The 27834-nt window shown below is 35.8% G+C and overlaps 1 protein-coding gene across 1 annotated transcript; it reads left to right on the forward strand.

Annotated features, from left to right (window-relative positions):
• The first annotated feature begins 1852 nt into the window (after positions 1–1852).
• On the forward strand, positions 1853–27834 carry LOC142341691 (adenylosuccinate synthetase isozyme 2-like). Its single transcript, XM_075392847.1, has 8 exons — positions 1853–2065; positions 4091–4227; positions 4635–4789; positions 13003–13185; positions 18593–18761; positions 19383–19589; positions 23127–23371; positions 27482–27834. Exons 1-8 carry the CDS (start codon positions 1890–1892, stop codon positions 27614–27616), a joined length of 1407 nt encoding a protein of 468 aa, XP_075248962.1. The 5' UTR covers positions 1853–1889; the 3' UTR covers positions 27617–27834.

Genomic DNA, 27834 nt, shown 5'->3' on the forward strand with positions numbered 1-27834 from the left:
ATTGATTTTTATGAACCTTATTTCCCTAATATTGAGGTTAGACACTTGCATTGGTGTTAGTTTTGTCACTTTCTCGCTGAGCAAAAATGAGAATTGACGTTTGCTTTTTAACACGAAGTAGGAAGAGTTAGACGATTCAACATGTCGTGGTTTTCAATTTTGACGCCATTTGTTTTTTGAAAAAGATTTTTATTTTTGTCAAACTTCCGTTGTTTGATTGCCGTTTTCTTTACTTTGGCTATTTTCGCTAACAGCGTAATTTAAATGTTTTGTAAGATTTGGTTTCACAAATTTCGTCACAAAAAATTTTCCCGGAAATTGTACTTTTTCAGCATTTGTTTTTTGGCTTTTAAAAGTTTATTTGATTCATTAATCAATTTGTTAGGTCAATCATTCGATGGGTATCATAATCAAAAATTACTTACCTCACTGATGACTAGTCTTTTCATTCTCTAGCTTGCGTATTGATTCGATTTTGCATTCTGAAATTTAACTTATAAGTGGGTGCATAGTCATGCTATTAAAGAGAGGCAACTCAAGGTTCATAATAATTATAAAGTTGTTACTTAAAAGACGGTACTGTTCATGTTTTTTGGAAAAGGGGATCCATGTTGATTTCAGGATCTCAAAGTTTTGCTGTTTGGTGATAATTAAGTTGGCGTTATTTTTCTTTTCAAAAGACCCAATTGCTTTAGAGTTCATTTCATGTCGGTCGTTTTGTTCGGTCTAAAATTCATTTAATGAATTAGAGATGTTTAATCTCACTGATATCAACTTTTTTTAAAACGGGTCTCCTCATCTTTAACATTTTGTCTGAATTTCAACTACTTTTTCATATTGAAGGTAGCGCATCCCTGCTTCAATTGGCAGAGAATTAAACCAAATAATGTGGATGATCGAAGGCGAAACATTATATGCTATTGAATATTAGCGATCCAGATTCTTACTGCAATATTTTCCGTGTCAGGACTGAAAAAATCATACAGCTACAGAACTGATCAGATCTCCGAAACGTTTCCAATTTATATCCCATTAAAACTCTACTACGTTCACAAGTTGAGCATCTTTAAATAAGAAATCCCGGAACAAGAACACGGGTGTAACAAAAAAAATCTTTTTGGTCACAAACTTTTCATTTAAAAAACTGACAAATCGTGTTTGTAAAAAATTTTTGAATAGGACATGTGTGTGAGTTTGTTTTCAATTTTGCTCACTGAGTCAAACATTTACCAAACCTTTAAATTTCCAAGATTTTATTACTTGTTGTCCTATTTTCTGGATATAATCTCCTATGCTTATTTGGACAGAATAAAATTTTGAAGATTATGTGTACTTACTGTTAATCCATTTTTTAGTTCGATAAAAGCAGCTTTCATCTGCTTATCTGACGTTATGTAGGTCAAACATATTTTATGCTTTAAGATGTTGTGAAGTTGGTTGTGAATAAATTTGTTGCAGCATTATATGTATACGCGGATTGTCTAACAACTTCAATTGATTTTTTTTGCAAACACGATTTGTCAGTTTTTTAATCGAAAAGTTTGTGAACTTAGATTTTTTTTGTTACACCCGTGTTCTTGTTCCGGGATTTCTTATTTAAAGATGCTCAACTTGTGAACGTAGTAGAGTTTTAATGGGATATACATTGGAAACGTTTCGGAGATCTGATCAGTTCTGTAGCTGTATGATTTTTTCAGTCCTGACACGGAAAATATTGCAGTAAGAATCTGGATCAACGTCGATATTGCTTTTTCATAAAATTGGGCTAATATATATGTTTTCAGTGGGAGTCTAATGTGGTTATCTTTATTTATAATATTTTCGGTAGCTATGAAGCATTGAAGCAGCAGCTGTTTATGTGCATTGTTGTGTGTTGTTTAAGTTAACTAATGTCCCAGAATGGACACTGTGGCTCTGAGTTGGTTATGACCCTCCAGGAGCATAATTCGCACCAGATGTCTGGTGAACGGAACAGAGCCGTTGTAGTGTTGGGTGCACAGTGGGGAGATGAGGGAAAGGGCAAACTGATCGATCTACTGGCCGACCAATTTGATGTCGTCTGCAGGTTGGTACTTCATCATTACATTACCTTGCTATTTGATTCTTTGCGACAGTTAATATTAAGTGTAAAATTAAATTGTTTTCGTGGCAAGTCTGCGCAATTGTATCTTTTTTTATAGAGCAAGACATTCATTTTTTTCGATCTACTCTGTTAGAAATGTTTTTTTTTGTTATATGGATTACTTGCAAGTTCTTACGAATATATGAAAGCAATTCGTACTCGGCAAACAACTCAATGCTTTGTCATTGAAAGATTCTAAGAAATGAATACAGAAAGATTATGAAGCGCACATGAACGCTCATCACATGAATCACGTCGCATCACATGAACATTCGGAGAATTTTTTTTTAATCTGCAAACATGTAAATTAAACTAACCACTTGGTTAATGTTACATGTTAGAAATTTATTAATCAAACATTATTTTTTTCTAATATATAACAAACTAAGGTTCGGTTTTCGTAAAATAATTTAATAAAAAATATGTTTAAATCCTGCAACCCTTCTGTCTATTGGAACTCTTTCGTGTCGTTTAAGCATTTCCGCTGTAACTTTTTGTTTAAATTTGGTCTTCGACGTTTCTTTTCTAATTGTAATTGGAAGTGTGTTCCATTTTCGAATAAAGTTACGAACAATTGAACCATTACTCCATTTTGACTTACATTTTTGTTCTGAGAAAAGGTTATGGGTTCGTTTGTTTACAATAATAGGCACGTTTTCTAAAAATCTGAAATGTTTATTAGAGCGATTTCTTGTTTGTTGGAGAATTTTGAAAAACCTATTTAAAGACACCCGTGTTATTTGGAGCTCTGCTGGAAGAATTTTAGTCTCCAGAAGTAGATCTCTGGCAGTATCGTATTTGGTTTTCATAAAGCAAACTTTTATTCCCCAGTTTATCTGTTTGTTAATTCTGTCAATAGAGTAAGATGGTAAATTTTGAAAAAAAAATTGCGCTAAAATCTAAATGAGACAAAACTAGTGATTTAAAAAGATTTATTCTTGTTTTTAGCGGTACCTGATAACGAACCAAATATAATGACCTGATTGCTGAAGCCATTTTACTGATAACCTTATTTAGTTGATTTTGGTATGTCAGTTCCCTATCAATTATTACACCTAAATATCTACATTTTTCAGATGCTTCCAATCGGTGTCCCTTGAAATCGACAGTTTCAATGATCGGCAATTTTTCATTCCTGAACACCATTAACTCCGTTTTTTTCTCATTCAAAGTTAACCTGTTTTGTTTCATATATTGATCTGTCTTGTTTAATGTATCTTCAGCTATTAGCTGCAAATTTGCTTCATTCTTTGCATGATATAGAATTGCTGTATCATCGGCAAACTGTAATACATCACAATTCGTTGATACAGCTTCACCGAAATCGTTGACATAAAGTATAAAAATTAGAGGCCCTAAGACAGTTCCCTGAGGAACACCGTGATTTATGACAACCCAATCTGATTTTGCTATCCCATTTTTTACACACTGTTTTCTATCACAAAGGATTACGTTTTTTCCTGTGATGAACTATCGGAAAAACGTAATGAGGCTTTTCAGGCGTACATGAATCAGTATTGCTCGTAACTTTGCGATGATTAATGAAATAATTCCCGAAAACATTAATGATATGACTAACTTGGAGTTTTGCTCCTTTCATTTTTACGCATAATTCCAGAAGAAATTTTGTATTCTACCGACAATGTTCCTTGTGACAGCTCAGATGAGTTAAATTGAACTTATGGATGATTGATCCCTCCGGGCAGTTAATTTTTTATTGCAAGCTGTATCTGTTTATGAGTTCGTGTTTTATGGAGTTGAACCCCAAATAATTGCTTGATTGGAGTATGAAACTTTGTGAGTGAACACTGTCCCTTAAACAGTTTGTTTTCCTGTGCGTTTTTTAATACTTTAAGCCAATAGGTAAAATGTTGTATTAATAACCGGTACATTTAATTTAGATTGGGTTAAAAGTTTACTTTGCAAACGTTTCCTAAGATATTCTAAGTGAGAAATCTTGTTTCTTAGATGTCAGGGTGGAAATAATGCGGGGCATACGGTTGTCGCCCAGGGAGTGGAGTATGACTTCCACCTGTTGCCCAGTGGAATAATTCAGCCCAACACATACAATATCCTAGGAAACGGGGTCGTCATCCACTTGCCAGGTATAGCTGACATGATTGGTCCCAGTCAAAACTGGATTTTATAGCTAAAATTATGAAATATAGGCTGTTTTCAAAACAATTATTTTTTAATTTTAACTCATTGTGGCTAGAAATTATACGCTCTTTTTACGGGATAAAAATTGGTAATTATATCAAGAACCCAAGTTTTCAGCAATTTTAAACAATCGAATCGAGTAGAATTGAACATTCATTATACATGGGGGATGTTTGTGCCCCCCCCCCCCCCACCCTCCAGCCTAGTGGGTGCATATTGTTTGCTCCCAGAGACGCACGTCCAATATTTCACATAATGATTTACTATGTAATGGCACGTCCTCTGTAACTGGGGGGAGCATAACGTACTGGGGTGAACGGAAAAGATCCCACACATGTTTGTTCGTCTTCAGGTCTCTTCAGCGAGATCAACAATAACATCACCAATGAGAACAAGGTCAAATTGATGGATCGGTGGGAGGAGAGGCTGCTGGTATCAACAAGGGCGCACCTGGTATTCGACATTCACCAGAAGGCGGACGGCCTGTACGAGGCATTCCGGAAACAGGTTATTGCTTTACAGTAATTAAATGCCAATTCTAGCCGAAGAAATTGAAATCGATCATGCAATTGAATCGTCAGACACCTATACCCGTTCTATCCTCAAGATTCTGTTTCTCAATAAGGCATGTCACCTACGAATTGATTGCTAACACAATTGCATTTAAAGTTTCTCTTTGGCGGGTTTTTCCGCTCTCTTAGGGATCCAGAAGAGCATTTTTTAAATTGGTAAATGATTAATTGACCGAAAGGATGTTTGTAGCGATTATATTTGTCCCTGTTTTATGCAATTTTTTTCTTGATGAGTTTTTTCGTGTGACTCTATTAACTTTTCGTCCGCAAAAACTGGATAAACAGGTAAAGCCCTTTGATCATTACAAATCTCTTAGTGTACAAGTCACCAAAGCTGTTGAGACGAATTAATGGTGTGCAGGGCTGTGTTTGGCGGTCCTCCTCACTCCTACCCCACTCATCGGCCCTCCTCTGATGCCCCCGCCCCAGTTTGACCCCCACACCCTCATTCCATGCACCCTACAGATTTTAACAATCAAATCATCAAAATGTACCGTTATTAGGTGTACGTAAGAGCTCTTAAAAAAGATTTAATATTTCTTTGAACTGAATTTTGTTGATAGAGTAAATTTACAGGCCACAAATGTTGCAATTGTAGCAGCACAAGCAAACTGAATTGAATTGAGATAGCAATTCGGTTCCAATATCATTGATCAATTTTATTAAGAAATTTTTTAAAATGAGAACCTTGAAAACTAGAAATTGAAACTTTAAAATAAAAAAATTAAAATATTTACGATTTCACTTCAAACAAAAATGTTAATAGTGCAGTATCGGAACTTCAAGACACTCCAGAATTTATTACATTGAATCACACTGATTGACTCTCAATACATCCATATCGAATCATAGTGAATATATAATTTTAATTTTTATTAGCTAGTTATGGAAAGCAAAAGCGAGAGTTATCGAAAATTTTTGGGCTAAATTTTCAAGGGAAACAAAATCGATATTTTTGAAGAAAATTTTATTTCTTTAATTTACAGTATCTGGCGAAGTAAATCAACGAAGAATACACGTCACCTCTGAATTTTGCTTTTGAACCTTAAAAATTCTGAAGATGCAGAAATAGATACCACAAGAGAAATAGAGAAACAATAATTGAAAGTTGGAGTGTAAAACCTACGGGAATGTAAAAGAATTCTGAAGTATTGGGACCTTCTTTGAATAATTTAAGAAACTTAATTGTTTGGTTAGGTATTCACAATCAAAATTTAAATGATTTTTGAATGAATTTGAATGAATTTAAATGAAATGGTTCAAAGGGGATTAAAGTGATTGGAAATGTGATGGTTAAACGACGCACGCAGGCGATTTAAATTCAGTAGAACCCAATAGTGTTATGGGAGTTTTGGCTGCTAAATAACGTATAAAGTGTTCGGGAATAAAGACATTCTCTCTATATATATATCGAAAACAATATTTTCATGTCAACCGACATCTGTATGAAAACCTTGTCTGGATGCATAGCTTATTATGTTGTGACATCAGATTTAAATAAGCATCCATGAAAACGAAAAAAAAACTTTATAAAATTTTATTTGTTTTAAATGCTCGGTGATGTTTACTTATTATTCGTTTATATATCTTTCCCCAGGAGCTTGATAGCTGAAACTAAATGGAATCGTAAATGATATAAACTGATTTAATATAGCAAGGAGTGGTAGATTTTGGTTCTGTCTGTTGTCTGGTTGTTCCGACCCACTTTAGTGGGGGGAGGAACTATGTACTCAAACGGGTTTTTTTGTTCAGTCAATTTTGGCCGATCGATATAATCATTGTAGAGAGTTGTGAGTGGTATCATTAGAAAGCCAGTCCAGCGCAGAATAAGTAATTAAAAAGTTTTTTTCATTTCTCGATTTTTATAGGGAGTTATCGAGTTTAAAATTTTTGTGAATATTTGCTGTTTTTATTCACAGTTTCAGTATTTTTGACCAAAATTTTTGCAAAAATGTAAAAATTGTTAACTGTACTGCTTTTTAATTCATCTCTAAAGATAAAAAAGGGCCGCTGAGTTGTTCGATCCAAGTTTTTTGGCTAGAATTTAAGCTAAATTTTTCAAAAATCAGACTTTTTTTGAAAAATAGGACCACATTTGCTTTTTTAGTGCACTTGCTTTAAATTTGCTGGAAGTAGACACCTTAAAACTGCGGTCGAAATATTCTTAAGCTCAGAAAAAAGCTAGTTGTAATTCCGCTGGCTTTATGAGTCTTCTGGATCAGAATTTTACAAGTTTTTTGCAAATTTGAACTCGATAATTACAAAAAAAGCCTAATTTATTTTTTGACAAACTGAAAACTTTGTTTGAAAATTGATCTATTTCGCAATCATTTAAACAATTGAATGTTTTGTTAGACGCGCAGCAATACCCGGGCTGATCTTAACCTCACCGTGGATCCTTACGATAAAAAATTTTTAAGATTTAAATGGGGCGCGACCTTTTCAAAGCATTTCCACTATGTAAATGTTTTTATCTAAATAACTGACAAAAATCTCGAATCAGGGGTCAATTAATGTCAGATACTGTTTGCAGAAAAGATGGATGTCCAACGAAATTTTAATATGGTTTAAGAGTTAAGCTCATGGTTTTTATGGCTTTGACGAATTGTTCTGTAAACATTTTATAGACTTCTTGAGTTTTGCCTTCATTTGTTATACTTTTTGTTGACCAAATCACATTTTCCGGAATTTTCACCTATATTTTTGTCAGCTTTGCCAAAAATATGTTAAAATTGTTTTTAAAAGATGTTTTTGCTTTGTTTTCTAAACATAGAAGAGCGTTGATGAAAATTTTCATCTAATTTGTTGACTGAAACTTTTGCTACATATTTAAAAAAAACAGCGTTTTTCATCGAAAATTGCAAGAAATAAGCTCCTTTAGTCAACTTTGCCTAATTTTGCCAAAAGTGAAGACCTGAAAATGCTGACACAATTTTTCCCACCTCAAGAGGGCTAACTTACTTCTTCTTCGCTTTCTTTGAAGGGTTTCTGGGTTTGAAATATTGCCGTTTATTAGGTAATATAATTCGATAATTATACAAACAGCATCATTTATCTCTGATAATTGAACTTTTTTGTCCAATTAGCGGTATCCATTACACTGGGAACCATTGCATGTTCTTAATGGACGAACAGTAATACCTGGGCTAGGTTTGGTATGATCGTTGAATTCTAAAATCCAAAAATGTTCCGGATTGTAATCAGAGGCTGTCTTTTTTAAAAAATAAGTTTCCTCTGTTTTTTAGCACAAAACATTTCACATAGTGGCGCGCCATTGACGGGTCCAATTGGCTTTATAAACAATTGCCAGGTTATGGTTTTTACACTTTTTTCCTTGGGTGATTAAACAAATGTTTTATTTTTTCAGTAACATCATCATCATTCAAAGTTTTTTTGCTGTGCATCTTCTGTTTTTTTTTGTTGCCCAGTACTAATAATTACTGGTCAGGTATCACTTTTTTGGCATCGAACCAAGGCGCAATTTAATGAAGTTATTTTTTAATGAATTTATGGTTTTAACGGCTTTGACTCTGGTTTTTTGCCAAAAATAGTTTTTTTCGATCCTTGTCTGTTTGGATCTTTTTATAAACGTATGACATATTTTGATTGGGGTCAGGTCTCAGTGGCCTACGTTAGAGGATTGATTTGATCCTATTTAATGATTTGAATCGATAGCTGATGGTTTCCATGATTTTAAAATTTTTTTGAACAATGTAAGTATTCCTGACTTTGCATCTTCTGTACTTTTTTGTATATCACAGTATTGGCGTCGAAAAAGCGCAGTTGAACATATCTAATTGTTCGGCAAATTGATTATGATTATACTGGGTATGACACCGGTTTTACAAATTTTTCTATTATTTTGTCTGTATTCGAGGATATTTTTGCTAACGTTTGACGTTTTCTGATTATTGACAGGCCTTGATGGCTTCCTTTGGATGGTTAAATGAACCTGTCTAATAAATTTGGTTTATAGTTGATTGTTTTAATAAACTTGAAAATAGTTGTCTTAAAAGAGTATTTTTTTTAACTTTGCATCTTCTGTTCTTTTTTGTCTATTTGCTGCCTAATGTCATTCATTTCAGGTCACCTATCACGTTGCTGGCATAAATGCAAGGCGAATTGTTACATATTTATTGTTTTAAATGAATTCATTATGGTTTTAACGACTTCAACACCTTTTTTCGAAAAAAAAATCTGATTTGTCTGTATTTGACGTTCTTTTTGTAGACGTAGGACATATTTTGATGAAAAAATTCCCAATGCCCGCGTTAAGTAGAATGTACAAACATAATTTTTGATTTCAGTTTATAGCTAATGATTTTCGTGACCGGTAAATTAATGGTTTTCCAAAAATATAAACGTAGTTTTAACTTTGCTCATTTATTGTCTGCTTGTTTGTCTCACTAGTGAGCGGTCACATATCACATTATTGGCGCCCAAAAAACGGACAACCGAGCATTTCTTTTCCTTAGGGAAAAGATTACGGTCATAACGGCCTCGGTACCATTTTCTCGCAGAATTTTTTAGTTTTTATTTTTTTGTTTTTGTTTATTTGCGTATCATAAGAAAATCCTAATAATGAAAGGACCCTATGTCTAATCTATTGGAGCTATGAATTGTCGTAGTAGAAACGTATTTAATGATTTTAGTTCATATCTAATGGTTTTCTTTACTCTGGAACCAATTGTTTTGAAAAAATCTCAGCGTAATTATTAGGTGAGCCGTTTTTGTTGTTTTTTAATCTTTTTTGTTGCCAAGTCTCATTAAGGACTGGTTCCCCATCTTTCCTACTGATGAACGATAAAATAGTTGTATTTCAGTTTCGGTTTCATTTGACTTCATTTAGTCTTCGTTTTAACTCTATAAATACAGTTTTGGATGTTATTAATAATTGTAATTTGATTTTGTTGTTTGTCTTATCTCGTATTCTTAATAATGGCAAATCTCTACGGTCCTATCGAGCTGCGTTTTTGTAAAAAATGAGTTCACTGTGTTCCAAAGAGTTGAGTTGAATTTTTTATTCATACGCCAGTTATTTTCGAAAAAATTTTCAGTTTCTATCCCTTCCTCATTTTGGAGGACAATTATGCCAAAAATGTGGATGAGCGGGGTCGGAACATGTGCAAACGCACATTACTGAGCCTCTTTGTATTTTTTGTTGCACGTTTTACTTCATTCAAGCTAGCTCCTGCATTCGGTTTTTTGCTCTATTAGTAATTCAAAAATTTGTTCCAATTTATAAATGTACGAAAAAAGCCCCATCTTGTCATATAGCATAACTCTGCGGTATTATTTTTAATGAAAATTAACAACCCCTGTATTGAAATCGGCTAAAAATGCTCTTGCATTTTGACTGACGAAATCTTGCTCGAGGAAAATGAATATTCAAAGCAATCAATTTAAGCTGCAGATTTACAAAAAAAATTGAAATCTGAATTGCAAGTCCCAGAAAATACTTCAAGTCAATGCAAAGTTTTTTTATATTCCCTATTTCCTACTTTTGCCATTGTATGGCTGCATTGTGTAAACAAGTTGAACTGTGTGTCGTCATATATTTTCTTAGAAACTTTCAAAAAGTTTGGCAAGCAGGCTTCCCTTCCGGTTTTTTGGATAGCACAGGTTGCTAGCATTATTGAAGATAGAAAATACACGATACAGGCTCTACTGAATATATCTGCATATATTTGAGCCTATTTGTTACAGAAGTCCAATTTTTTTAACAGATGTTTAATCACCATCGTGGACCTCAGATGTTTGTTTTATTGGTTTTGGATTGGGTTATATTGCGGACAAAGTACACCGCTGAAGTATTTGCTATCCAAGCGCTAAGTAATTGGGATCGAAGCGAAAATTTTCTCAAACTGTTCCCAGAGGTAAATAGTAAGCTGCGTTTTTTATTACCGCTCTCATCTCAGACGACTATTATTTTTACGACTCAGATAGGAATATTGGAGAACTATCGTTTTTATTTGAGTGAAATTTGAATCGTGAACGTATCATGGAAATAAAACGCTTGAAAAATTTTGGAGTGGTTTAGGTGTTGATTGAAATTAAAAATATATAGAAAAGAAGGCTTCTGATTTCATGCCGCAAAGATAATGTCATAACGGCTTCGTACCGTTTTCTTGCAAAATCTTCTAGATTTTAAGTATTTCTGTATTTGTTTATTTTTGTAGTCGTAAGAAAATCTTAATAATGATAGGTCCCAAGGTCTCATCTATTTTTGTTTGTCTTGTTTCGTATTCTTAATAATGGCAAATCTACCCTCTAACGCGGAGTATTTTCAATAAAAATCCACTGTCTTCCACTTATTTGAGTTGAATTTTATTCATACAACAGTTCTTTCCGAAAAATACTTGGAGTTTTGAAAGTTTTCTATCCGTTCCTCATTTGGTGGACAATTAGCCAAAAATGTGGATGAGCGGGGTCGGACTATTATGTGCAAACGCACATTACTGAGCCTCTTTTTGTTTTTGTTGCAGGGTTTACTTCAGTCAAGCTAGCTCCTGCAGTCGATTTTTTTGCTCTATTAGTAATTCAAAAATTTGTTCCAATTTATAAATGAACAAAAAAGCCCCAACTTGTCAAATTGCATAACTTTGTGGTATTATTTTTTATGAAAATTAACAACCCCTGTATTGAAATCGGCTAAAAATGGTCTTGCATTTTGACTGAGAAGATCTTGCTTGAAGAAAAAAAGATTCAAAGCAATCAAATTAAGCTGCAGATTTCCAAAAAATATCAAATCTGAATCGCAAATCCCTGAAAATACTTCAAGTCAATGCAAAGTTTTTTATATTCCCTATTTCCTACTTTTGCCATCGTCTGGCTGCATTGTGTAAACAAGTTGAACGGTGTGTCGTTAAATTTTATTTAGAAACTTTTAAAAAAATCGGGCCATATTGACAAATTTCTTCGAATATTGGGGGAATATTGGGGAAGTTTTTTCTTTAAGGGGAAAATTGTCTGAAACAAAAAAAATGGCCTAAAGTGCAGCTAAAAGTATGCGATAAATGGACTTTTGCAAATTAAACAGGAATAAAAACCTCCAGTTACCCTCTTGTTGTTGATCCAATTTAATCCGGATAGTTTGTCTTCATGATAGTTTTTACCAAAATTGATTTGGGGCTATTTTATCTAAAATTTTTGAGAAGTCATGAAGTTTTGTGTATTACTCAACATGGAAGCACCTCTTAAGCTCTGATTAAAGTAAGGATAACAACGCTACGAAACAAATGGTCAAAAATATTAAAATGATAGGAGTTGACGTTATATGTGAACGAAATTCCTGGAAAAGTGATATCTTACTTACGCATTAATAAATCCATGGAAAAGACAAAATCCTCTAATTTATTGGATTTTCTGATGATATGTGAAATATATCGATTGTTCAATTTTTTTTGAATAAAGATGTTTAAATGGGGTGATAACAATTAAGAGAATCAAAGAATTAGCAGACTTTTGGGCACTTCTAAAAATTGAAATTTAAGTAGCTCTAAACAACTGATATTTAACATCAGATTACACAGCAGCATAAAGCAGTTTATTTAAATATCCAAATAACAACAAGCTGTTTATGGGCCCTGTTATATTTTGTCGAGCTTGAGAGAGGCAACTGTTTTGGAAGATTATTCTGTAGAGTAATACTATGTAGGTCAGCGTGATTGTTTTATAAGGGTGCTGTATAAAATCCCAAATTTTAGAATGAATGTGTGTGACTTGTTAGGTGACGCAAAAGAATGAATGGAAATGTTTGTCATTACAAATCACGAAAACTCAGATATGGCATATGCAGAGAAAATAACTTGAGCTATTATATTTGTCTGGAGGATAAACTGTTACGTACCGTTTACTGGCTCATTTCATAATTTCGAATCAATATGTGCTCTTTGAGGGCTTTAAATTTTCAGCTATATATTGAGTAACAGCTAGGTTTAATTTTAATAAGAAAAAAATGTGGCTATTAGTGTCAGTGTCTGTGATTCAATCCTATTATCTAATGAAAAAAATGTATATCTTCTCATATTGCAAATAAAATGTCAGTTTTCATTCGATAGCTCAAGGATATGACATCAGTGTTTCGTGGCAATCGGTGCTTGCGGTATTTATCCTCTGCTAGTAATTAGTTTTTATATACAATTTTAGGCAAGTTCAAGCGGAGGCAGTTTGGGGACCACAAGGCGAGGTATTGGGCCAGCTTACTCTACTAAAGCTCTCCGGTTGGGAGTGCGTGTTTGTGACCTCATTGCTAACGATTTCTCCAAATTTGAAGGCAAATTTCGGCTAATTGTGAACTATTACGGCCAGATATTTGCTGAAATAGCTCAGGTACCTCTTATTTACATTAATTTATGGAAGCAAATTAGTTTATTCGAAAAGCTGATTGCCCGACGATTTTTAGGTCCTATCAGACACTCAGGCTTCTTTTCCAGTTTTTTGGATAGCACCGATTGGTAGTATTATTAAAGAAAGAAATTACACGATACAGGCTCTACTGAATATGTTTGCATATATTTGCCCCTATTTGTTCGAGAAGTCCATTTTTTATTTAAAAGATATTTAATCACCATCGTGGACCTCAGATGTTTGTTTTTTTTTTGATTTTGGATTATGTTATATTGCGGACAAAGTACACAGCTGAAGTATTTGCTATCCAAGCGCTAAGTATTTAGGATCGATGCTAAAATTTTTTCAAACTGTTCGCGGAGGTAATAAATAAACTACACTTTTTTAATAACCGTCCTCATCTTCTCAGACGACTACTATTTTGACGACTCAGAGTGGATTATTGAAGAATTATCAATTTTGTTTGAGTGAATTTTGAAGCGTAAACGTATCATGGAAATAAAACGCGTGAAAAATTTTGAAGTGGTTTAGGTGTTGAACGAAATTGAAAATTTAGAGAAAAGAGTGGTTTTTGTTTCATGCCGCTGTTTTTGTGAGAGCGAAGAATTGAGGCGGGAAAAAGTTTCTGTAACCGAGCGAAATTTGTGTTCTTGTGCGACTTCTTCAAACATTTTTTTGATTAAATTGTTTTTTTTGGTTTAGTGTTTTCAACTGGTTGTAATTAAAAGCCGCTGTCAGCCTCCCAACGGCTATTATTTAGGCGGTCTCTATTTTGAAAAGTGTTTTACCATTAGACCACGTTTTTCGTTGTACATAAATCATGCCTTTCACGTTTGACTGACGTTCCTCACTCACTGTTGCAACCGAATAGATTAAATTCCTTCACTAATCCACTTAAGCAAGGTTATCAATACGGTCAAGATCAGAAGGTCAAAATTACAACCGAGTGCCCAGTCATAAAGTAAGGTTGCATTAGGTTATAATAGATTATTAGAGCAATTGCTACCTGCCATTAGTATTAAGCCTAGCAGTCATCAGTTCAGAAGCTGATTTACGCATAATTGTGGACCAATTAGAAAAATTAGCACAATTTTTGACACTTGGGTAGAGTTCTGTCAATTTCTATCTCTTCAGTATCCAAAAACGAACTCAAAAGATGAAACGAGTTAAAAACACAAAGCCTTATATTAAAGGCCCGCTAATTGAAAGTTGTTCTTATGAGGTGGAATTACCTTCTTGAATGCTTATTGATATTGATACTAGCCACCGTATAATCTCATTAGGATACTCAAATTTGTCTAACTACAAAAGGAAAACAAAATAGTTATCACTTTAAAAATATCTTTGTAGAACATTTTTTTCTGTTCTTTCAACCTAAATCGGGGTTTTGGAAATCAATCGCGGCTAATTTTCCTCAATCTACGGGGCATGTTTGAAATTTTTGACATATCTTAGAAGCTGTTGTTGCTCAAGAGAGGCAATCTATACTCGATTTATATGCTCTTTTAAACGAAGCAATATATTATATATACTCGATACCTATTGATCGATAGGGTTTCTTATTTTCCTCACACATTTTTTATTTTGTTTGAGCACCTTTCTGAATCTTAAATTGTATTGACTGTCAGTTTTTTTCAAAAATTACAATTCATGGTCTTAAGGGAAACCTTGCCTTGATTGCAATTGCTCATTTTAGTTTTCGGTTATATTTTTTAATGAAAAGGAATGAAAAAGTGTCGGAATGAGCGATTTCCTTTGCTGCGACTTTGTGGCTTCTTTTTGTCTTGCATTTTGTTTCGATCAAGAAGCGTCTTCAACTAAACGATGACAAGCTTTGATTAGTTTTTTAAAACTATTTCCGCAATCGTCGGCCCTGTTTTTATTGAACTCATTGAGATCTGAAACGAGGTCTTTTGCTTCTGAAAAAAAAAGAATTGATTGTAAGCGTATCATAGCTTGCCTATTGCGGTGTGAGAAGTTTAATGTTTTCATGGTGCAAAAAGAAGGTTTTGCGGTTAGGTATACTTTTTTCGTATTACAAAGGTAATTTTTTCTAATTTTTTGAAGCTCAGTTTGTTTTTGGGCTAATGATTTTCCTCATTGTTGATTAAATTTTTATAGTTTTGGTAGTCGTTTTAGTAAGTACCAGGTGATTGAATTGCTAGTTTTATTGACAATAACGACTCTTCGAGTAGTTTCTTGTGTTCTTCTAGCTATACTATGTTTGTTTTTTACTTCGTCGAGTAAAAATTGTGTCGATTTACCTCAAATTGTTTATACTGTCACTTTATGGAAATTCATTGCGTTAAAGGAACACGTTTAATTTTTGCAGGTTTAGGAGATGCCGGCATCAGCCTCCAATTTGCAGTTGAGTGACCTTGATTGCAATCGCTAAGTAAAGTTATTTGGCTTTTATGTAAAGATATTTAACTTGTTTTTACTTCAAAAAAAATGATATCTATTTCGTTTTCCGATATTGTTTCAAATGTATTGTTCCAAATATTAGAAAGTTTTCACCTTGTTTTTAAATTGTTCTTTTAATGGTTCAGATACTTCATTTACTGCGGCATTCTCGTTTTTGTTTTGTTTTCTTGTTGATGATTTGGAGAAAAATGAACCTTGGGCGTGAACGAAAGTTTAAATTTTGTCGCAAACTATAAATTGATTATACTTAGCACTTTCTCTCTTTAATGTCTAAATTTTTCGTTAACTATAGTGTGTCCATGGTGCCCAACTAGTATTTCTAACGAAAAATTTACTTGTTCATAATTTTGTGAACAAGTTATATTTATTTGGTGTTACGATTTTTTTGGAAGTTTTTGTTCTGAGTATTTCAAAGTTTTTAATGTGTTCGTACATTGTTAAAGCGTTTATAAGTAAACCAAAATCTAGCAAAATCAAAAAGAAACGAAAACAAAAAATACGACAATACTGTGAAAAAAAGTACAGCGCTTGTTCGTCACAACGATAGAAAGACAACAATTGATAGATACCTCTTGATCGTAACACAACCAGTCGACTTTGTATGGTTATCATTTGTTTAAAAAAACATTATCTTAGGGAATATCAAGCTTTCTTTTGTTTCAAGAGCAAGTCCAGGTTACAGAATTATGTGTGCAGATCATAATTCTGGTTGATGAATGTGGTTGGGCTAAGCTCATAATTTTTATGAGTAATCTCAATATAGGTGAACTGTACGCGTCACTATGTATATAAATACCAGACCATTTTGTGTTTCTATTTGTGTGCTAGACATATTTCAAATACAACCAATTTTGTCCGTGGTGCGAAAAATGATTGGACGTGTGTTGGTGCGTACTGTAATTGACCACAGGTTCTGAGTAATCCGGACCCGTGGTCAAGCTCAACACCACGTAAAGAACGGACGGCAAAATGGAAAATGTCTTGAGACAATTTCATGAGATAACTTGTGCACTGTTGATGATTTGTTCACGTCGTTTTGCACGACAAACCAGTTTGACAACTGTGGCCAAGTGGCCAAGACAAGAAGAAGTTTGTTCCATGTGGAAAACTATTTGGATGCACCACGGAGTCGAAGGCCTACAAAATTCTTGTTGCTACATTAAGGCAATTTCTTGGTTTGACAATCTCTTTCCATATCGAATCATCTTTGTGGCGAATTTTGCGTGGTTGTAACCGTTTTTGCTGATTTTCATTTGATTCCCCGCTAGCTAATAGAACTTTTTGTTTTTTGTTAAAGGCTATCCATTCCAGGACCACTTGGCTGTCAGATCAGAGAAAAGTTTGGTTGATGGTCAAATTTCCAAATGCTAATTACGTGAACACGTTTGAGCATGTTAATGTTTAGGTTGCGGTTCGTTAGGTTATGGTTAGATTACGTAGTATCTAAAGGTTAATGATTAGAAGTCGTGCAGAATCGGAGTACAGAACTGAGAACTAATGATTAGAAGTCGCTCCAGAACTCGGAGTACAGAACTGAATTCCCCATCATAATAGAAGAACGGTTAATATTATAGCAATACCTCGACGTGCTGAATCGTAAGAATTTAAGCCTTCAGAACCAACAGTCTTGTCTACGCGTGAGAATATTTTCAAAGTTGCGAAATCTCTGCACGACCACACAGTTTTGGGCACATGTTCATACAAGTCATTGAGGTAATGATTTCGGTTGCGTCTCCGGTAAAGGTTGCTTTTTATACAAAAATCAATTTTTGTTGATATTTTCTTCTCTTTCAATCCCAATAGAGTTATGGGAATCAACGGCGGCTATTTTCCGGCAATCTGCCGGGTATGTTTAGTAAGCGGGTCTCTGACAGGCATTGTTTTGGTCACCAATTGAGCAGTAAAAACGAATTGTCTCAGAGTCTGTCGCAGTATTAAGCATTTTGTATGGAGTTTGGTAAATCATAAAATGTGTTGTGTCTTTTTGTTTCTCGGTTTTATCCGTGCGCACCGTTTTTTTATTTTATTTTTCAGTTGGTTGTAGTTTATCGAATAAAAAGAATTTCAGTTGCAAATTTTATACCAGTAATTATTTCGCGGTCGCAATTTGTGTTGGTTTTTCCTAAATCCAAAAATATTAATTAATTTGAATTTTTTGTGAAAATGTTCTCTCTGATTTTTCAACGTTTTTTACGCAAACGGCCACATAAGTTTGGGAGCATCATCCTGCTTGGTCTTGAATCAATTTTAAAAACAAAAAGGTCTTTGAGGACAATAACACGAAGAATAACCACAAGATATTTTTCAATAATTCCAAGAATATTTTGAGATTTTATTAAATACTTGCTTTTTACAAAAAAAATCGTTAATTTTGTGGCTTCTGCTTGTCTACAGTTTTTTACAGGAATTTTCGTTACCAAATCAACAGTTCACTCTACAATTCAAATTTAGTTTTGATAATTCACCAATTATGTAAAAAGAATTATACGGTCGAAGTCAAAAGAGCAAAATCAAAAGAAACGGATCAACCGATAAAGCCCGGTCATTAAGTCATAGTGCAGTAGGTTATCAAAGATAATTAGAGGGATTGCTAGCTGAAATTAGTATTTAGCTTAATAGCTTTCAGTTTAGAAGTTGAATTAAGTATAGTTATAGAATCTGAAACTGCACACAGAATTAGATCTTTTTGAAACTTAGTCTTCTTTTCGTGTATAAATCCCGATATGCGTGCGTCAAGCGCGTCAGCGGCGGCTATTTTCCGACAATCTACCGGCTATTTTAATGATATTTAGCCTATAAACGACAACCAGGCAATTAAGATAAAATTACACCACCCTTTTTTTCGTCATTTAACAATATTTTCCCAATGATATCTTGATAGCAGAGCTATGAAACGACCATTCCATCTATTTTAAGGAGAATTGTCTGCTATGTTGTTTGAATATGGATTAATTGGCTGCTGCAGGAATACACGGAGGAGAAGATAGTTGAGGAGTTGAACAAATACAAAGATTTCAAAGAGAAGGTGAAGAGGTTGGCGTGTGACGTCATTCCATTCATGCACCGTAATCTCTCCTCCGACAAGCGCATTCTTATCGAGGGCGCAAATGCACTCTTCCTGGACATCGACTTTGGTCAGTCGCATTCCAAGAGCTAGTTCAGAGCTTACAGCTTTCGCACTTTGACATGTTCTTTTTTGTCTGGGAAATAGTTGTTGCTTTTTGCAGTGGTTCTCGGTTTGATTCCCGAGTATATCAGTTGAATAAGTTGTCTATGTTTGAAACTAAACTAAAGCATGTGACAATGCTTCATAATTGAGTATCATTTAAGTATTCGTGTAACGGTTTAATTAACAGGTTGTTAGTAGAACTTAAATGTCGTTGACAAAATGTGAACATACAATGATTGTACTTCTGGAGTGGAAAAGTACTGAATGAAATGTTTATCTCATGCAATGAGAGTGCCATGGGATATATATAGGAAGACATAAAGGACACTCAATATCTTTTACGTTGTTGCAAATCCCTCCCCTCGTATGTTACACCTCTTCACTGTACGTTATGAGGCCCCCAGCCCGAGTCGCCACATTTAAAGAGCATGTGACATTAGATTGTGGCAATATAGCAGGGGGGTGAGAGGGGGAGAGGAGAAAATACACCTAATAAGCGGAGGGGTGAGAGTCGACACAGGACGGAAAAGATGATACCGACCTCTAAATGTATAGCAAAAGTAAATATAAGTGATTTATTTTTCAGGTACTTACCCCTTTGTCACATCTTCCAACTGTTCCATTGGGGGTGTCTGCACTGGGCTGGGCATTCCTCCATCCAGCATTGGGGACGTTTTTGGAGTGGTGAAGGCCTACACAACCCGAGTGGGTGAAGGGCCTTTTCCCACAGAGCTGCTGGATGCAACAGGGCAACATCTCCAAAACAAAGGCAGGGAGTTCGGTGTCACAACGGGTAAATCTTCTTTGAATGAGATTCTATAGAATATATCATGCTCTGTAAGTTTGAATAAATTTGAAATTAATGTTATTTCATGTCGACTTGAGCATTTGTATATATTGGGGTTGTCCGCTGTTCTTTTTTTCGTGATTACGCAATCTCACTATTTTAATTGTTCATGAGTTCTGCATCTCTTGCTATCTAAATGTAAGCCGCAAAGTTTTTTCGAGCTGTATTTGATAATCTGTCGGCTATATTTAATTGCTCTCAAGCAAAGTGTAGCAATAATTTTAGTTCTGCGGTCTTTTTTATGCGATGTTTCGCTCGAACGGTTTTTTTGTCTGACTCTTTCAATTTTTGTCTGACTTTCAAAAATGGGATAAACAGGCAACGCGTGGAGGGCATTAAGAGCTCCTAGATCTTTTCGCTTTCTGGAATCTAAGTATGCAATTCAACCAAACTGTTTTGGAGACATAAAATGCTGTGAAGGGCGGCTCTTAGAGTTTGACTCAGCTGCTCACCAGTCTTAGAGAAGCCTACTGCTCATCAGTCGTTTGAGAGCAATTCGCCCGATGTTAGTCGGTTATGTTTAATTGCTCTCAAACAAAGTTTGTAGCAATTATTTTAGTCCTGTTGGTCTTTTTTCAGCGACTTTTCGCTTGACAGTTTTTTCGTCTGACCCATTTGATTTTTCATCCTCAAAAACGGCATGAACAGATAGAACCCAGCGGGCATTAAGTTCTCTTAGAGCCTTTCAGCTCACTAGTCTCCAAGTATGCGATTTACTGCTGTTTTTGAGACTTATAATTATGGTGTGAAGGGCGCCACGTAAAAGTTGATCCCCTGTCACCACCCCCTCCTCATTATCCCCCTCACTTCACCATCCCATTCCCTACCCCTGTAGATCATTCAGTTCGAAAGGGCCCCCTTGCAGACAGAAAGTCCCTCCCACCGTTGCCCCCCCCCCCACTGTTGCTCTTGCCCCCCATAAGCCCCTCCCCCGGTGCACCCCCCCCCCCCCCCCCCCCGTGCTGCGCTCACCTCACGCCCCTTCAATTAAGCTAAACGCTAGCCTGACCAAACCGTGGCTAGCTACTGACGAAGCCAACCAGTCGTTCAGTGGTTTGAGAGCAATGCGCCCGACGGTAGTCGGTTGTATGCATGTATTAACGGTAATGTGTTCAGTTGCTCTGAGACGAATTGCTCTGAAAAATAAAAATTGCTCTGAAACGAAAATCATTTTAGTTCTGTGGTCTTTTGTTTATGCGATTTTTTGCTTGACAGTTTTTTCGTCTGACCCATTTAACTTTTCGTCCTCAAGAACAGGATGAATAGGTAATGCTTGGAGGGCATTCAGTGGCCGAGCAGCTCTCTTAGAGCCTTACTAGTCTCAAAAGTATTCAATTCAACAAAACTGTTTTGAGGAGACCATTTCAAGGTTTAAGGGGCGATACTTCAAAGAGTAGCATTGGTTTTCTACAGGATTTTGTTTAGCTGAAGCAACTTTGTTCTTGACTTGTTGCTTCAGCTAAACAAAATCCTGTAGAAAACCAATACTCCTCTTCAATTCTTAAAAGACTAGCAACACTAGTATAGTTGCTATCAAATTTTTTTTAGCTAATATAATTGCTATCAACTTCTTTTTAGCTACCAACTTAATGAGCAATCAACGTTAGATTTATATTTCAATCGCCTTTTTCGCTTGATTGAAATTTTGTTCTTGAACTTTTTCTCAGTTTTCAGAACTTTGTTTCCGAACAATGGACTTTAACAGTATCTTTTTTTTACTGATACAAAGATCATAGTCAAGGTCGGAAGATCATGGAAATTTTCGTCCTCAGACAGTCCTATTCAAACTAGACAGCCCCACCAACTGTTTCACTGCGCTCACCTACTCACACCCCGCGCCTACCTACCTACACCGCTGCCCGCTTGCTTACACCCCCCTCACAGTCCACCACCCCATTGTCCACACCGCTGCCCGCGTACTTACACCCCCTCACAGTCCACCACCACATAGTCCGTTCAAACCCCCCACCCACAGTCCAACCCCCCCCCCCCCCACTCAACCTCGTCCACCCCTCGATCTCATTCTCCCGACCCTCGTTAGTCTGTTATGGTTTTATTTCTTTTCGAGAACAATTTTTTAGCATTCATATATGCTATTTTTGCTATTTTGTGGTAACTGATCTGAGCCGCAATCATTTCCACCCCTAGTTTTACAAAGTAAAAATTCTATTTTTGAGCAATTAAACTTCATTTTGCAATCAAATGTCGTAAAAAATTTTGCACCATCGATCCCCTACGCTAGTACTCTCGCCTACCTATGAAAATCAGATGAAACGCACTTAAGTGCACTTAAATCCCAATGTAAAGTTGATGAACTCCATCCAAATTTTAAAGTAGAAAGAAAGTTGTCGCAAGATGTAATATGTTTTTAGGTTTTTTCAACTATGGCTAGGTTTGCACTTGTTTTAAACATTAGAGAAAAAGTGTGAATAAATTGTAATTTTGTGACAACTTTCTTTTTGCTGTGACACTCGGATGGTGTTCATCAACTTTACATTGGAATTTCTGGTAAGTGAACACTGCGTTTTATCTGAATTTTTATTGAACTAGTGTAGGGGATCACTGGTGCAAAAATTATGAAATTTGAATCTAAGTTGGAGTAATATTGCCTCAAAAATTGAATTTTTATTTCGTTAAAATAGGGGGTTCTGACTTACTTTTGCCGTTCAGTATACATTTTGTGTATCTTCACTGAAAACGAGATATGAATTGCGAGTAACTGCTTGATTTTTGCGTGAAGGCAATTATTCGTTTCCATTCTAAATCTTGCCAGTGGTCTACGTTAAAAGCCTTAGTAACACCTTCTGATCCAGCTGCGTGTATTTAAGGTACTAAATATCCCTCCCCCGCCGAATTGATTGGAATTGCCTCTTAATTAGTGTTTATTGCAGCCTGTTCATTAAGCAATCCCGACTATTCTCTGGAAGTATACTAGCCGTTTGTCTCGTAGGTATTCTTTTCGCATTAAGGACTTACATTTTTTTCTGTGAATAAAGGTTTTCGCGTGGCTGCTAAAACTAAGATTGCATGCTTTCGTTTTGTTAAACATGTCTTAGTAGCTGTTGGTTTCATTAATTGTACGGTTTTTGGCTTTTTGATAATTTCAAGTTTACGTTTTGTTTTATTTTTCATAAGAAATTTTGTGTTCTCATTAAAATTAATTAAAGTGAGCGCAGTTAATGTGTTAAAAATTTTTTCAGGTTGTTGTAAGTTAGTAGAATAATAACTTGGTTATGTAATTAAATGTTAGGCCGATAAATTGAATAGCGGTAAAGCCGATTTCTCGCCTTCTTCATTAGAAGCATTTAAATTGTGCCTAAGACTTATTTCTGACTCTGCTGAGGCTTTTGCAGTGTTCACAGACTTAAATAAAAAGAAAGTTTCATTATTGAGAGTCAGCAGTTCTATAAACTGGAAAGTGAAATGTTTGAAGTTGCATTTTGATTAATTGCATTTCTATATTGCTGTTGAATTGATGAACAGGTCGAGCACGAAGATGTGGGTGGCTGGACTGTGTGCTACTCAAGTATTCTTGCATGATTAACGGCTTCACCGCGCTGGCTCTGACCAAACTGGACATTTTGGATGAGCTAGAGACAATCAAGGTGGGTGTGAGCTACAACTACCAAGGTGGGAAGCTGGATTCTGTGCCGGCTGATCTGGACATCTTGAAAGACGTCACAGTCGAGTATCTGGAGTTGCCAGGCTGGAAGTGTGACACTTCAGAGGTCAGTGGAAAGTATAAACTTGTATTCCATGCAATTTAAGATTTCCTGTCTATCGTATTGTCGTGTGAACTTTGCAATATCAACTCCAAAGCCAGATTTTTGCAACCATGCTCCTCTTTCCTATTGTCGCGGTGATAGGACAGAGTAAAGTGTGCAGCAGCTAAGTTTCGTCGAATCAATTGAACTCGAGTAAAGTCAGAATATTGAAAATGTTCAATGGCTCTCAAACGAAGTTTGTAGCAATTCTATTAGTTGTTCTGATCGTTTTTAATGCTGATCGATTTTTTGTACTACCTACCAACTTCGGTTTTTTTTTCTCGTCTGACCGTTTGATAAACAGAGATAAAGCTCGGAGGGCCTTATGTTCTCTTAGAGTCTTACGCCTCACTGGTCTCTTAATTTTGGGTCCTACTTACCCCCCCCCAACACTTCAACCCGTACACCTTATTCCACCAGTAACCCTGCAGGCTAGCCCCCACTCTCGGTCAGCAACCACATCTACGCCTCACCCAGGCACACACCCACTCAATTAAGTTAAAGCTAGACTCCAAGCCGCAGCTAGCTGCTGATGAAGTCAACGGTTCGCCAGTCGTTTGACAGCAGTTGCCTGACGTTAGTCAGTCAGTTTTAATTGCTCTTGAACGCAGTTCATAGCAATTATTGTAAACGTGTGTGTCTTTTTTTTGCAAATTTTTCGCTTGACAATTTTGCGCTTTTTTCGAGAACATTATTTGACTTCTCAAGTGACTTTTTCACGCTTTCGTTCATCATTTTTGAGTGATCTCTATTGCTCTCACACCGAAGTAAAGCTTGTTGCTAATATAAAATCGGTTGCAGCATAGGAAAGTCAAGTGACGCTTAGCGCAGTGGTTAGTGCGGGTGGCCATGGAGCGGTAGGTCAGTGGTTCGAAGCCCAGTGAGGTTGAGGTTTTTTGCACCTTGGAAGAAAAATTGATCTATACTAAAGACCATGAATTAAATTGCCTCGCCTATCGTTCAAGAGCAATTCTTCCGACATTTGTCGGTTTATGTTTTTTTGCTCTCAAACGAAGTTTGTAGCAATTATATTAGTCCTGTCGGTCTTTTTTCATGCGATTTTTCGCTTGACCGGTTTTGCGTCTGAAGCTTTTGACTTTTCGGGATAAACAGGTAGCGCCCAGTGGATATTAGCTTCTCTTAGAGCATTTCAGCTCAAACTGTTTGGGAGACTTATGGTGTGAAGGGCGGTTCTTAGAGGTAAAAGACACCCCCCCCCCCCCAATGTTGACCCCCCGCCCACTATTGCCCCCACCCCCCTCCACCAATCCTGCCCCCCACCCAAATGTTCCCCACCACCACCCCCTCCAACAAACTCCGGTGCAACCCCCCACCCAACAATTTTTTTTTGGCCATGGAATAGTCTTTCAACTTTTTAATGTCACAAATTTTAGCAATTTTTGATAAAACTTGCTTTTTCAAATTTTTCTGATAATTTTTGTCGTTTTTTTAGATTTTTCAGCCTCAAAAGCCACGGAACCTCCTCTTGGTTTCGAAATTAGGTTACGGTAAAATTTGTGGATTAAATTGAATGTCTTGCAAGATCCTAACATCACGAATTTTAGCATATTTTTGAACATTTTTGCCATTTTTTTTTTAAATTTTTTGACATAGTCGTTATTCAGGTTTTTCGAGCCTCAAGGGTCGGCAAACCTCCGTTACGTTTTCATATTGAGTTACTGGAAATATTTTGCTGGTCATGGATTAATGTTCAACTTTTTAATATCACAAGTTTGAGCAATTTTTTAAAATAAAACTTGCAATTTTTTTTAAAGTTTTTTAAAACGTTTTGTCATTTTTTAGTTTTCTCTAGGCTAAAGAGCCACGGAACTTCCTCTAGGGTTTGCCAATATGCTACTGCATAGTTAATAGCTGTAATGGAAAGTTCTTCAAGATTTTAATATCACAAATTTAAACCATTTTTTAAAATATTTTTTTAAAATGTTTGCAATTTTTTCTTGTTTTTGAATTTTTCCGGCACCAGAGGCCCTGGGACCTCCTCCAATGTTTGAAAATAAGCTGCTGCATAGTTTTTTGAGTTAATGGGTGGTGGTCAACATTTTTTATGACTCCAGCTTTATTAACTTTTGGACAAAAATTTAAAATTTTTCAAATTTTTGGAAATTTTTTGTTCCTAGTGTATGGATCTCTATGAGCCTGTGAAACGATTTCAGGCTTGAAACAGGGATAACAGATAGTTTATTAAGACAATGAAGTGGTTCTTAAGATATTAATGTTTTGAATTTTTGCAATATTTTGTTAAATTGTGAAATTTTTTCCAAAATTTTGCAATATTTTTTGTCCTCTTCTGATTTCAACGACCATTATTGGGCAACGAAACTTTTCAAGTCTAGGAGATGGGTTACTCGACGAAACTTTCAAGACAACAAATGGTTATGAATTTACTGCGAAGTTGAAAACTTTTTTAATTTTGCCTTTTTCAGTTTTTTCTATGATTTATTTATTAACAAGGCTTGAAAACTAGAAGTTGCAGTGTCGAATCCAATCATGGAAGATATTCCTGTGTCTCGTTCTCTCTCTGTCGGCTAAGGTTCCTTTCTTTCTCGTTCACGTTTTATCTCTCTCTCTCTCTCTCATTCTCTCTCTCTCTCTCTCTCTTTGTTGATGCCGCACTTCAGCTGCTGCTATGTGGCGTAATGTAATCTTCTCTGATTCTCATTAACAATGAGTTATACTAGAAATGTTTTTTATCATAAATGATCTAACAGGCACTTTTTAGGAAATCATTCTTAATTGTTCTCAAAAGCAATTTGTAGCAAATTTATTAATCCTGTTTGTCTCTTTATGCAATTTTTTGCTAGGCCGATTTTTGGTCTGACCCATTTGACTTTCGTCTTCAGAAACGGGATAAAGAGGTAGCGCCCAAAGGTCACTAAACCGTGGCTAGCTGTTGACGACGCCAACCGCTCGCCGGTCGTTTGAGAGCATTTCGCCCGACCGTAGTCGGTTTTGTTCAAATCTTGTAGTCATGTTTTTTAATACAAAACTCCTTTTGACCATTTTGTTTCTTGGAGCTGAGCTTGCGGATCATGCGTAGATTAAGATTAGGAAATTTTTGTAAATTCAAATTGTGGTGCAACGGTATGAATATAGCAGAAATACAGTTACAAAGGCAAACTGCAAAAACAAAATATGCCCACAGATTTTGAACCACTGAAACGAAATGAGAGGTGTAAAGCTTTCCTCGTCAGAATCGATTGGGAGAGCGGCCGTTGCTTCCTTGAGCAATTTATTTTTTGATGAAAAGAAAGGGGAAATCAATAAAAACCCTTAAGCTTTGAGGGGGTTTTACTAGTCTTCTAAAATGCATGGCTCGACGATATTGCTCGGAAGACAAAATGCTTGTTGGGGTGGAAGTGTCAATTTATGAAGCCCGCGACCTAGTTAATCCCACCCACATCTTAGTTAACCCAGCCTAAGAGGTTGGTGTCGTGCATTCCCATCGTTTGAGAGCAATTTGGCAGCCACTAGTCGGTTGTGTTATACGGCTTTCGAATTGGAACGAGAAATGAGAAAATTGTGTGATTCGGGATTTTGTTGAATTATCAGATTTTGTTAAGGTACGGTTTTCTATGTAAGGCTTTCCCTAAGTTTTGGAGGAAAAGTCACTGCTATGTCAAAAAGAAAAAAATAGTGAGCGGTATGATTAAAAAGCCTTTGAACTGGTTATCGGTTGCTCCAATTAAACAGATACTGTGGGTTCAAAAAGCACAAAAAAATATAATTTTCAACCTAAATTTGTAATGAGAGCCTCTCTTCAAGAAAATTTTTGATGGCGAAACTTGATCACCATAAACAAGTTACATTATAAAACAAAAATGTGTATTAACAAACCGAAGTTTATATCTAGGCGCACAAAAAGCCGATATATGCTGCAACTAGTAAAAAACTGAAAATTAAACTACCGAAAAATATTTTGCACTGCTGAAGGTCCGCTGGTTGTTAGTGAAACTTCGCATGTAAGAATGAACGCCATTAATGCTAGGTGTTTTTTTATTTTTCATATGATCGATTTTAAAAGGAAGGCGGGAGCTAAATGTGTTTGTTGATCAGGTGCGCAGTTATGCCGACTTGCCAGAGAATGCCAAGAATTATGTCTCTACGGTGGAACGACTCATCGGAGACCATATCAAGTTCAGGTGGATCGGTGTGGGAAAATCACGAGAGGCCATCATCAACGTTTTTTAACACAAACTCACTCTCTCTAACACACAATAGAAGCAGTTGCAGATCCTCACTCGCCAATCATTTTCTGCTTTCCAGGGTTAACCTATCACACGCAAAATACTGAACTTACACTTAACTCTTTACAGCCAATGTAAATAGACCATCATTACAGTCCATCTCTAGGTCAAAGTGTATAAGTATATTCCTAGCTGCAGAAGCACAGTACAGCAAAGTTTGGG

The sequence above is a fragment of the Convolutriloba macropyga genome, chromosome 1 (assembly GCF_964194025.1).
Source record: "Convolutriloba macropyga chromosome 1, txConMacr16.3, whole genome shotgun sequence".
NCBI classification, from domain to species: domain Eukaryota; kingdom Metazoa; phylum Xenacoelomorpha; order Acoela; family Convolutidae; genus Convolutriloba; species Convolutriloba macropyga.